Genomic DNA, 13,831 nt, shown 5'->3' with positions numbered 1-13,831 from the left:
CATCAGTATTGATAACTGCATCATCTGCAAAATGTTCGGAGATGATGCAGTTATCTGTGTTATGTTATTATTAATGTTATGTTAATATTAATATTGTCCGCATGGTCATTATTATTTTTATTATTCACATATGGGCCCAATAGGACCATGCGAGGTTCAGTCAGTCAGTCAGTCAGTTAATCAATGTCAATTTTGATGGTTGGCCTTTCTTCGTGTCCAAATTTGTATCACCCTTTCAGAATGAAGTCTCTTTCATCAGACCACAGTGTTCCAGTCCATTTTCTAATTTCTCTCTGACCAACTTTCCAGTCAGATATCTTTTGTCTGAATGTTTTACTATCTGTAACATCTGCCAAGTTATACTGACTACTTTAAGATCTTCCTTAATCGTAGCAGTCCATTTAATTGGCTCAGTTTTTGCCTTACTTCTGTTTTTGTAGTATTCTGCTATTTGTTTTGTCACCCGAGGGTGTGCCCATAAAATTGAAGTCTTCATTTTCTTATGTCCCCTATGTGTGTCTGTGTTTTCTTCTATTTCCTTATTATTTCTCAGCCTATAAGTTTCTCAATCAAACCACATGATGATTAATATACAGTATGAACTACAGGCATCCCAACACACTTCTCTGGGACACCAAAGTTACCTCTGCATTTGTCAGTGACTCTCGATCCAAAATAACCTGCTGCATTCTCCCTATCAAAGAAATCCTCAGTCCAGCCACAAATTTCATTTGATACTCCATGTGATTGTACTTTTGACAATAAGCATAGGTGTGGTACTGAGTAAAATGCATCTTGGAAGCCAAGAAATACTGCATCTACCCGACTGCTTTGATCCAGAGCTTTCATTGACGTGTGAGAAAAGTGTGAGCTGTGTTTCGCATGATTGACGTCCTCGGAATCCGTGCTGGTTGGCATGGAGGTGGTCATCCTGCTAGAAACATCTCATTAGATTTAAACACAGAATATATTCTCAGAATCTACAACAAATCAATGCCAAGGATATTGGGTAGAATTTTGTGGATCACTTTTACTACCCTTCTTGTAAACAGGTGTATGTAACCTGTGCTTTCTTCCAACTACTGGGCATGGTTTGTTGTTAAAGAGATCTGCGATAGATTATAGTTAAAGAAGGGCTACCTCAGTTGCAAATTGGGTGTAGAATGTGACAGGGATTCCATCGTACCCTGGAGCTTTATTCAGTTTTAACAATTTCTGCTGTTCCTCAACACCACTGACACTAACCCTTATTTCACTCATTTTTCAGATGTATGAAGATGAAATTGGGGCATTTCTCCTGGATTTTCCTTTCTAAAGGAACATTTGAAACTGGAGTTACGCATTTTGGTTTTTGCTTTGCTACCCCAATTTCAGTTCCAGGCTCATTTGCAGGTGACTGTCTTTACATACAACCAGAATTTCTTTGGGTTTTGTGAAAGATTGTTCAATGATATTCTGCTACGGTAGTCATTAAAGGCTTCTGCATTGCTCTCTTGAAACCCAGGCATGTTTCATACAGCACCTCTATCTAAAGTACTATGCTTTGTTTTACATGTGTTATGCAAGTGTCTCTGTTTCTTTAGAGTGACTGTACAGTATGGAGGGGCAGTCCCATTATGAACTGTTCTACTGGGTACACAGCTGTCCAGTGCATGGTAAACTATTCTTTTAAACTTACTTGTTTTAGTTTTCCTCTGTACTTTGGTTATCACTGTTGCCACAACCGCATCACAGTCACTACAGTAAGGCCAAAACACGATGATCCATGGCTCCGCCTACTGGGCCGGGAAACTGCCCTGGTCACAGAAACGGGAAGCAACCATGTTGCCAAATAGTTTTCTGCCGGACGGTATAGCTAACGGTCACGATGGCTAGCAGAGGACAGCAGGTCCTGCATTCTCAAGCGAGAGAATTTGTCGTTCGTGTACGGAATTACTTTGAAAATGACAGGCATAATGAAGGACCTATTCTCCCTGTGTCAAATGTAGTGCAACGAGCAGCTGATGCACTTGGCATTGGAAGTGCTGCAGTGAAACACATGACTAAGGAAAAACATATAGGCCATGATAGTGCAGCCATCCTGATTTAGGTTTTCCGTGATTTCCCTAAATCGTTTCAGGCAAATGCCGGGATGGTTCCTTTGAAAGGGCACGGCCGATTTCCTTCCCAATCCTTCCCTAACCCGAGCTTGCGCTCCGTCTCTAATGACCTCATTGTCGACGGGATGTTAAACACTAACCACCACCACCATGATAGTGGTGAGAAAGACTTTAAGCTTAGCACGTCAGGTGAACACAGAAAGGGTACAAACCAGGTGACAGCTATTGACAATTTTAATCAGTGTGCTATTCGGGACCATATTTACAATTATTACTGTGAAGGTGAATTTCCAGCTAGGAAGAAATTTACTGCTTCTCTTCTTGAAGCAGGGCTGTTTTTCGGTGGTAACATGTCGCTTTCTTCAATTCTGAACTCTTCAGGCTTCAGGTATAAAACATACAGCAATCATAAATGTGTAATGGAGAGGACTGATATAGTAATTCAGCGCTGCAGTTTTCTCAGAGAATTGTGCACTATTGACTTTTCAAAGTCATATTTACGGATGAGACTTGGATTAATCCAAACTACAGTGTTCCACACATTTGGACTGACGTCACAAGTTCTTCAGTTCTAAGACAACCAACCGAGAAAGGTGGCAGATTAACTGTTTGCCATGCTATAACAAGTGCAGGATTCATAAACGGTGCTTTGTGGGCTTTCACTTCGAAGAAGTCGGGAGATTTCCACGAAGAAATAAATGCTGCGAGTTACATCTCTTGGTTTCAGGATAAACTTGTTCTGAATATTCCTCCCAAGTCTATTATAATGATAGATAATGCCCCTTATCATTCTACTAAGGTGAACAAAGCACCAACTATGTAAAATGGAAAAGACGATTTGTTAAGTTGGTTGCAGCAACATAATGGTCCTTGCAGTGCTGAAATGAAAAAGGCAGAGCTGCTTCAGCTTGTTAAGCTTAACAAGTCACAAACTTGTATACATGGTTGACAAAATCGCTATAGCTGCTGATCACAAAGTTATTTGTTTGTCACAATATCATTGCACATACAATGTGGTTGAGCTTATTTGGGCTCAAGTGAAAGGAAATGTAGCAAGAAATAACACGCATCTACCTTTCTCACAAAGCAAGGTGTTAAAATTTCTTCACTAAGCTTTAAATGAAGTTACACCAGATATGTGGCGATCTGTGATTCTACAGACAGGGTGAGTCACCTAACATTAGCGCTGAATATATTTCGTAATCCACATCAAATACTGACGAATCGATTCCACAGACCGAACGTGAGGAGAGGGGCTAGTGTAATTGGTTAATGCAAACCATAAAAAAATGCACGGAAGTATGTTTTTTAACACAAACCTACGTTTTTTTTTAAATGGAACCCCGTTAGTTTTGTTAGCACATCTAAACATATAAACAAATACGAAATCAGTGCCGTTTGTTGCATTGTAAAATGTTAATTACATCCGGAGATATTGTAACCTAAAGTTGACGCTTGAATACCACTCCTCCGCTGTTCGATCGTGTGAATCGGAGAGCACCGAATTACGTAGGGATCCAAAGGGAACAGTGATGGACCTTAGGTACAGAAGAGACTGGAACAGCACATTACGTCCACATGCTAACACCTTTTTATTGGTCTTTTTCACTGACGCACATGTACGTTACCACGAGGGGTGAGGTACACGTACACATATGGTTTCCGTTTTCAATTGCGGAGTGGAATAGAGTGTGTCCCGACATGTCAGGCCAATAGATGTTCAATGTGGTGGCCATCATTTGCTGCACACAATTGCAATCTCTGGCGTAATGAAAGTTGTACACGCCGCAGTACATCTGGTGTAATGTCACCACAGGCTGCCACAATACGTTGTTTCATATCCTCTGGGGTTGTAGGCATATCATGGTACACATTCTCCTTTAACGTACCCCACAGAAGAAGTCCAGAAGTGTAAGATCAGGAGAACGGGCTGGCCAATTTATGCGTCCTCCACGTCCTATGAAATGCCCGTCGAACATCCTGTCAAGGGTCAGCCTAGTGTTAATTGCGGAATGTGCAGGTGCACCATCATGCTGATACCACATACATCGACGTGTTTCCAGTGGGACATTTTCGAGTAACGTTGGCAGATCATTCTGTAGAAACGCGATGTATGTTGCAGCTGTTTGGGCCCTTGCAATGAAGTGAGGTTTAATGAGGTGGTTGCCAGTGATTCCGCACCATACATTTACAGTCCACGGTCGCTGTCGCTCTACCTGTCTGAGCCAGCGAGAATTGTCCACGGACCAGTAATGCATGTTCCGTAGATTCACTGCCCCATGGTTTGTGAAACCCGCTTCATCGGTAAACAGGTAGAACTGCAACGCATTCTCTGTTAATGCCCATTGACAGAATTGCACTCGATGATTAAAGTCATCACCATGTAATTGCTGATGTAGAGACACATGAAACAGGTGAAAGCGGTGACGATGCAGATGCGCATGACACTACTTTGACTCAGTCCACCGGCTCTCGCAATGTCCCGTGAACTCATGTGTGGGTTCATGGCAACAGCAGCTAAACACCAACTGTGACGGGCCTGTTACGGACCCGTTTGCGTGCTACGACCATACCTGTTGCATACAGTTGGCGGTAGATGTTTTGTAATGTGCGGCACGTTGGATGCTCTCTGTCCGGGTACCGTTCTATGTACACCCTGCAGGCTTCAGCTGCATTTCGTCGACACTTGCCATAGATGAGTATCATCTCCGCCTTTTTTACAGCTAGACCAAACCACAACAGTGCACTACAGCCACACTCGTAAACACGGTCGTCATCGTAAACATGTCCCTGCAGATGCTGCTCGCCGACCATGGCCCGTGTTTGTTACAACACGCAACTGAACGTCGGAGGTTTCAAGCGTCAACTTTAGGTTACAATATCTCCGGATGTAATTAACATTTTACAATGCAACAAACGGCACTGATTACGTATTTGTTTATATGTTCAGATATGCTAACAAAACTAACGTGGTTCCATTAAAAAAAACGTAGGTTTGTGTTAAAAAACATACTTCCGTGCATTTTTGTATGGTTTGTATTAAACAATTACACTAGCCCCTCTCCTCACGTTTGGTTTGTGGAATCGGTTCGTCAGTATTTGATGTGGTTTACGAAATATATCCGGTGGTAACGTTAGGTGACTCACCCTGTATATTTGTTACATTTCTTCTAGGGTAAGAATTTAATAAATGAGACAACTTTGTAATATTCTTTAAAGCTTAACCATCGCAGTTTGAAAATGAGCATCTATAAAATATGTAGTACAAGAACAATCGGTGACAATTTTAGCAAAGGGTAATTAATATGTTGCCATAACTATTTACTCTCTGGTATTGCTTTATTTAACCATTAGTTTCTTAAGACATGTACACTTATGTTTCTGAAATTGTTTATAAGGTTTATTACGTCTATCAGAAATGCAGCATTTTTAACAACTTAGGCCGAACTGCTGAACAGAACCGTGAAATGACACAACTATCAGTAATTAAAGGTGGAAATTTTAAGAATAAATAATAACTCAGGAATCTGTAGTTCTGTGTCTCACTTTATAGATAAATATCCGTCAGTAATAATGCTTCTTGCACAAATATGAAACACACAAAACAAATTCAAAAAGTGTATATCTTGTTTTGCGATCTGTCCTGCCGTATGTGTCCGTGGAATCAAATTCCATGGCATTAAAATAAAATGAAGTAAATTATTGAGTATGAACTTGGTGATTGCTGTTTTGTTCAGGTGCACAAGCACAGCTACTCGGGCGCATGTTTCAACAAAGCTGAGTGGACCATATCAAATGTTGTCACTGTTGTCTGGCGGAACTGGCAAAAGTGCACAGCACAGCCGAATGCGCGCATGCGTAGAACAGCATTCACATTTGACTTACTCCAATGGTCTGCTGCTGCAACCGGCACTCAATGCAGATAGGTGCGAGCACCAGGGATCATGGTATTTCAGCTCAATTTTAATACCAGTAACCATGAGGACACAAGGGCGACGTACTTGAGGACAATATTCTGGAAATGGAAGAGGATGTAGATGAAGACAAAATGGGAGATACAATACTGCGTGAAGAGTTTAACAGAGCACTGAAAGACCAGAGTCGAAACAAGGCCCCCGGAGTAGACAGCATTCCATTAAAACTACTGATGGCCTTGGGAGAGCCAGTCCTGACAAAACTCTACCATCTGGTGAGCAAGATGTATGAGACAGGCGAAATACCCTCAGACTTCAAGAAGAATATAATAATTCCAATCCCAAAGAAAGCAGGTGCTGACAGATGTGAAAATTACCGAACTATCAGTTTAATAGGTCACAGCTGCAAAATACTAATGCGAATTCTTTACAGACAAATGGAAAAACTGCTAGAAGCTGACCTCGGCGAAGATCAGTTTGGATTCCGCAGAAATGTTGGAACACATGAGGCAATACTGACCCTACGACTTATCTTAGAAGCTAGTAAGAAAGGGCAAACCTACGTTTTTAGCATTTGTAGACTTAGAGAAAGCTTTTGACAATGTTGACTGGAATACTCTCTTTCAAATTCTGAAGGTGGCAGGGGTAAAATACAGGGAGCGAAAGGCTATTTACAATTTGTACAGAAACCAGGTGGCAGTCACAAGAGTCGAGGGACATGAAAGGGAAGCAGTGGTTGGGAAGGGAGTGAGGCAGGGTTGTAGTCTCTCCCCGATGTTATTCAATCTGTATATTGAGCAAGCAGTGAAGGAAACAAAAGAAAAATTCTGAGTAGGTATTAAAATACATGGAGAAGAAATAAAAACTTTGAGGTTCGCCGATGACATTGTAATTCTGTCAGAGACAGCAAAGGACTTGGAAGAGCAGTTGAACGGAATGGATAGTATCTTGAAAGGAGGATATAAGATGAACATCAACAAAGGCAAAACAAGGATAATGGAATATAATCGAATTAAGTCGGGTGATGCTGAGGGAATTAGATTAGGAAATGAGACACTTAAAGTAGTAAAGGAGTTTTGCTATTTGGAGAGCAAAATAACTGATGATGGTTGAAGTAGAGAGGATATAAAATGTAGACTGGCAATGGGAAGGAAAGCGTTTCTGAAGAAGAGAAATTTGTGAACCTCGAGTATAGATTTAACTGTCAGGAAGTCGTTTCTGAAAGTGTTTGTATGGAGTGTAGCCATGTACGGAAGTGAAACATGGACGATAAATGGTTTGGACAAGAAGAGAATAGAAGCTTTCGAAATGTGGTGCTACAGAAGAATGCCGAAGATTAGATGGGTAGATTACATAACTAATGAGGAGGTATTGAATAGAATTGGGGAGAAGAGGAGTTCGTGGCACAACTTGACAAAAAGAAGGGACCGGTTAGTAGGACATGTTCTGAAGCATCAAGGGATCACAAATTTAGCATTGGAGGGCAGCATGGAGGGTAAAAATCGTAGAGGGAGACCAAGAGATGAATACACTAAGCAGATTCAGAAGGATGTAGTTTGCGGTAGGTACTGGGAGATGAAGAAGCTTGCACAGGATAGAGTAGCATGGAGAGCTGCATCAAACCAGTCTCAGGACTGAAGACGACAACAACAACAACAACAACAACAACAACAACAACCACCATGAGGACACAGTCAAAGAGGTCAGGTGTATTTGTTGCAATTAGATCTAGTATATTTCCATCATGAGTAGGGTTCCAAACTACCTGTTGAAGGTAGTTTTCAGAGAAGGTGTTTAGTAATCTTTCACAGGATGTCACACCTGCCACTTACAAAACTGTAATTTTCCCTATTGATTGTTGGATAATTAAAGTTTCCACCGATGATTGCAGTATGATTGGGGACTTAAACATACAAGCGAAGTCTGGTTTTCTCTTCGGTTTTTGGTTACATCAGTCTGGTGGGCAAAAGGAGGTTCCAATTACCATTTTATGCCCACCCCTGATACTGAGTCTTGCCCAAGAATTTTCACATTGAGTTTTAATTTCAGTCTCCATGTATTTGAGTTTCTTGTCTACAGTGACATATACACTACCTCCATTTTCTCCATGTCCTAATGATATATGCCAAAGACATAAGTTCGTCCAATATTCAGATAAATCTTCTCAGAAAAATGCTGAAAAAACAGACCCAAAAATATCTACATACAAAATTAAGTATGGTATATGACCAACATCTTCAACACTCCAAAATCATAAGGAACAAGACTTTGGAAGGATCAACAAAAGTAGTAGTAGTAGTAGTACAGATCTGAAAGAATAACTGAAATACAGAATATCCCCAAGACAACTATACATATATAGTGAAATATTACTGTAAGAAATTGTATGACCATAGTAAAAAACCAGAGAAAATAAAATACCTAAACATAGTGTGTAAACAAATAATGTATTTGTGAGTTTGCAACGAGGAGTAGAGCAATTGGCAGAAGAAAGGCACCAGAGTAGATTATGCAAAGACTAACTGCATACACAGATGTTACCATTGCACTGAGACGGGGTACCTTGAGACAGCATTTCTGGACTTGCATGAAACCTGGATTTGTCAATGTTGTGATACTGTCCCCTCTTAATTATGTCCAAGCTTGATACACAGTGTTCAGTTAAATGTGAACAACACAAAATTCAAAGAAGATCCCAGAAGAGGGGACAAAACATTGCTTTTGTAGAAGAAAGGTGACATGGCCTAACATGTGGGATCATTTTCAAAATCTTGGTGGGAGGAACTTGTGACCCAGGAAGTGTCTGTATAAATAGCAACATCACCTTTAGTAACAGTGCAAGAAAGACTGGGCTCTAGAAAATGGAAGTTACATATTAGCATTGTGTGGATTCAGGGAAATTCATTCTACTCTTAGTAACTAGTAACCTGATACTATCATGAATGTGCACGAAAGAGGATTCCTCATGCAAACAACATCCTGTAAGTGTATCCCCCTTTCCTCTTTCCCTCTATCCTGTCTCCAACTACTAAAATCATTTGAAGTTACTTGATGGCAACTTGCCTGAAATGATCATGAATGTAAAATTTTGCACTTCACAAAACGAAAAAATGTAGTATCCTGTGACTGTAATACCAGTGAGTCACTGTTGGAATTGGCCAGCTCATACAAATGCCTGATGTAACACTTTGTAGGGATATGAAATGGAGTAATCACACAGGTTCAGTCATGGATAAAGCAGGTGGTAGATTTCGGTTTACTGGTAGTACACTTGGAAAGTGCATTCAGCTTACAAAGGAGTGTGCTTACAAATCACTCATGTGACCAGTTCTAGAATATTTGCTCAAGTCTATGGGACCTGTACCAGATAGGACTAATGGGGGATATTGAACATATACAGAGGAGAACAGCTCGAATGGTCATATGTTTGTGTAATTCATGAGAAAGTGTCACAGAGGTACTGAAGGAACTGAACTGGCAGACTCTTGAAGACAGACTTAAATCATCCAGAGGAGGTCTATTAACTAAGTTTCAAGAACACCCCCCCCCCCCCCCCACTTATCGTTCACATAGGGATCATGAGGGTAAGATTAGAATAATTACTGCACACACGTAGAGCCATTCAATAACTCTCTCTTCACACGCTTGATACATGACTGGAACTGGAAGAAAGCCTAATAACTGACAGAATGGGATGTACCTTCTGCTGCGCACCTGACAGTGGTTTCCAGAATATACACTAAGTGGTCAAAAGTATTCAGACACCCTCAAAAACATATGTTTTTCATATTAGGTGCATTGTGCTGCCACCTACTGCCAGGTACTCCATATCAGCAACCTCAGCAGTCATTAGACATTATGAGAGAGCAGAATGGGGCACTCCGTGGAACTCATGGACTTCGAACGTGGTCCGGTGATTGGGTGTCACTTCTGTCATTCATCTGTATGCGAGATTTCCACACTCCTAAACATCCCTAGGTCCACTGTTTCTGATGTGATAGTGAAGTGGAATCTTGAAGGGACATGTACAGCACAAAAGTGTACAGGCTGACCTCGTCTGTTGACTGACAGAGACCGCTGACAGTTGAAGAGGGTCATAATGTGCAATAGGCAGACATCTGTCCAGACCATCACTTGGGAATTCCAAATTGCATCAGAATCAACTGCAAGTACTATGACAGTTAGGTGGGAGGTGAGAAAACTGGATTTCATGGTCGAGTGGCTGCTCATAAACCACACATCACACCAGTAAATGCCAAACAATACCGTGCTTGGTGTAAGGAGTGTAAACATTGGACGATTGAACAAGGGAAAAAACGTTGTGTGAAGTGACGACTCATGGTACACAATATGGTGGCCCAATGGCAGGGTGTGGGTATGGTGAATGCCCGGTGAACGTCATCTGCCAGTGTGTGTTGTGCCATCAGTAAAATTCAGTGACGGTGGTGTTACGGTGTGGTTGTGTTTTCCATGGAGAAGGCTTGCACTCGTTTTGCGTGACACTATCACAGCACTTTCTTGTTTCCCACTGTTGAAGAGCAATTCGGGGATGGCACTTGCATCTTTCAACACAATTTAGCACCTTTTCATAATGCATGGCCTGTGTTGGAGTGGTTACGTGACAATAACATCCCTGTAATGGACTAGCCTGCACAGAGTCCTGGCCTGAATCCTGTAGAACACCTTTGGGATGTTTTGCAACACTGACTTCGTGCCAGGCCTCACTGATTGACATCGATAGCTCTTCTCAGTGCAGCACTCCGTGAAGAATGGGCTGTCAAGCACCTAATTGAATGTATGCCTGCGAGAGTGAAAGTGCGATCAAGGCTAAGGGTGGCCAACACCATATTGAATTCCAGAATTAACGATGTAGGGCGCCACGAACTTGTAAGTCATTTTCAGCCAGATGTCCAGATACATTTGATCACACATTGTAGGTGTAGATGTAGAAAAGCCAGGCCTAAAATACAAAAGGAACACGAAAAATAATACAGGTAATTCAAACGCCTGGTATACTCAAAGTGCACACTAGTGTTTCTTGCAGTGTCTCTCAATGGCCTGTTACTTGGATAATAGCACAACAGATAGACAGAAACCAACATTCTTCTCTGCTTTGACGGAAATGCTCCCCAACACTGTAGCTTGAAATTTGAATACATAGGAAAATATTTAAGAGAATCATGCACCACTGCCATATGGCAACACGAGGCGTTATTGGGGTAAGGTTAAAACAGGAGTTAAACCAGCTGTAAATTCCAGATAGAATCTGATTGGTATTCCATCAGAGCATGGGGATTTGTTCAGATTTAAAAATGTCAACAGTTTATAAGTGCTGATGATACTAATGTGTGTGTCACTCATCTTTGCAATTGTGGAGGCATTAAAATGCGGCAGCACACCTGGATTTTCCTTCGTAAAGGAACAGTCAAAAGTACATTTCTGCCTTTGGATGTCATCCATGATTGGCTGGATATAACTTGATGCCACAGACAGCTTTTCATATGACTAGAATTTCTTTGTATTTTGTTAGAGATCCTTAGATAAGATTCTGCTACACTAGTTCTTGAAAGCTTCAGGCATTGCCCTTTTGACAGCAAAGTACATTACCTATTTATACTCTTAAGCTCTGTTTCACACCTGTTGTGCAGTTGCCACTATTTCTTCACTAGTTTCTTTGCAGAGACTGGATACTAAGAAGAGACCCTCCCATCATGAACTATTCCACTAGGTACAGATCTGTAAAGTACTGCACAAATGTTATTTGCAACTCAGTTCCATTATCTGCCCCTGCCCAGAGCTGAGAGTGTTAACAAAAGAGAGACATTAATTTCCATGGAAACACCAATGAGAAATAAGTAACTGAAAAATCATGTTTAAGTTTCTGGATGATGATGATGATGATGATGATGATGTGATTACTTATGTTTATTATATTTCATTTTATTTGAGTAATTTCAAAGAATGAGAAGCAAACGATAACAGACAGTCATAAGATTCCTTCATAGAATATACATATTATTAGTGCAAAAAATGTTCAACAATTACTAATTTTTGTAAAGAAATGAATAACTGCAGAATGTAACAGTGTACTTTTCAAACACTTTAGGTCAAAAGCCTTATCAGTGCCATGTATGCAATAAAAGTTTCTCACAAAATGGAAATTTACAAGAACATTTGAGAATACACACAGGAGAAAAACCTTTCTGTTGTGACTTTTGTGGCCGAAAATTCACAACGTCATCACAGGTAGGTAATAATTTTGTAGTGCATGCATAACATACAAGGAAAATACTTATATAGAGGGAAACATTCCACGTTGGAAAAATATATCTAAAAACAAAGATGATGTAACTTAGCAAACGAAAGCGTTGGTATGTAGATATACACACAAATAAACACAAACACACACACAAAATTCAAGCTTTCGCAACCAACGGTTGCTTCATCAGGAAAGAGGGAAGGAGAGGGAAAGACGAAAGGATGTGGGTTTTAAGGTAGAGGGTAAGGAGTCATTCCAATCCCGGGAGCGGAAAGACTTACCTTAGGGGGAAAAAAGGACAGGTATACACGCTCGCTCGCGTGCGCACACACACACACACACACACACACACACACACACACACACACACACATATCCATTTGCACATATGCAGACACAAGCAGACATTTTGCTTGTCTGCTTGTGTCTGTATATGTGCAGATGGATATGTGTGTATGCAAGTGTATACCTGTCCTTTTTTCCCCCTAAGGTAAGTCTTTCCGCTCCCGGGATTGGAATGACTCCTTACCCTCTCCCTTAAAACCCACATCCTTTCGTCCTTCCCTCTTTCCTGATGAAGCAACCGTTGGTTGCGAAAGCTTGAATTTTGTGTGTGTGTGTGTGTGTGTGTGTGTGTGTGTGTGTGTGTGTGTGTGTGTTTATTTATTTATTTGTGTGCCTATCTACATACCAACGCTTTCGTTTGGTAAGTTACATCATCTTTGTTTTACAATGATGAACCAAAATGTTATGACTACCTGCTTAAAAATGTTGCATTGTTGGAATGCAGTACATTGATTCAACAAGGCCTTTGGCACCTAATGTCTACACCCAGATCACGCGAGTCACATAAATTACGGGCTGGTGCTTTGTGGGCGTGGAGTTGACACCAGATAGCATCCCAGGTGGATTCCCCCAAGTTCAGATCAGCCTAATTTGGTGACGAAGGCATCAATATGAGTTCACTGTCATGTTTCTCAAATCACTATTAGCACACTTCTGGCATTGTAACGTGGACAGTTGTTCTGCTACAAGATGTGATCACCGCAGGGGAAGGAATGCATGTGCTTCACAGTAACGTTCATATAGTCCACAGCTGTGTTGGTGCCTTAGACTAATACTATAGGTCCCATGAAAACCCAGATGAATGTCCCCCATATGGTGATATTGCCCCACCGGCCTGTGTCTAAAATGTGGTGCATGTTTCAAGGAGCCATTCACGCAGTTTCGATGTATCGGGGCATCACCATCAGCCTAGTGCAACAAGGAACATAATTAGTCATCAGGTGCCTTGTTTCATGCACAATCTAATATCGGATGATGCCATGCCCACTGCAGTTTTAATTGGTGATGCCATTTGGTCATCATGGGAAAATTAGGAGGTTGTCTGCTGTGGAGCCCCATATTTAACAGTTTGCAGTCAATGGTGTGCTCCGAAACACCTATGGCTGCCCCCGCTTTGTAATCTGTCGTGAGATCTGCCTCAGATTGTCATTTATCCTACTTTACAAAGTGGGCAAGCCTCCAACCTCCACACTCTTTAATGAGGTGTAGACATC

At 41.2% G+C, this 13,831-nt stretch overlaps 1 protein-coding gene across 1 annotated transcript in view; it reads left to right on the top strand.

Moving 5' to 3' along the window:
- Positions 1–13,831, top strand: part of LOC124594913 (zinc finger protein 599-like) — a 60,304-nt gene that overhangs the window by 26,402 nt on the left and 20,071 nt on the right. The window contains exon 12 of the mRNA XM_047133393.1: positions 12,120–12,259. Coding sequence (XP_046989349.1) covers positions 12,120–12,259 — 140 coding nt within the window. The remainder of the gene's footprint in view (positions 1–12,119; positions 12,260–13,831) is intronic.

This window comes from Schistocerca americana, chromosome 2, assembly GCF_021461395.2.
Source record: "Schistocerca americana isolate TAMUIC-IGC-003095 chromosome 2, iqSchAmer2.1, whole genome shotgun sequence".
Lineage (NCBI taxonomy): Eukaryota > Metazoa > Arthropoda > Insecta > Orthoptera > Acrididae > Schistocerca > Schistocerca americana.
The sequence above is the reverse complement of the archived record's forward strand: the minus strand, read 5'-3'. Positions and strand labels throughout refer to the sequence as shown.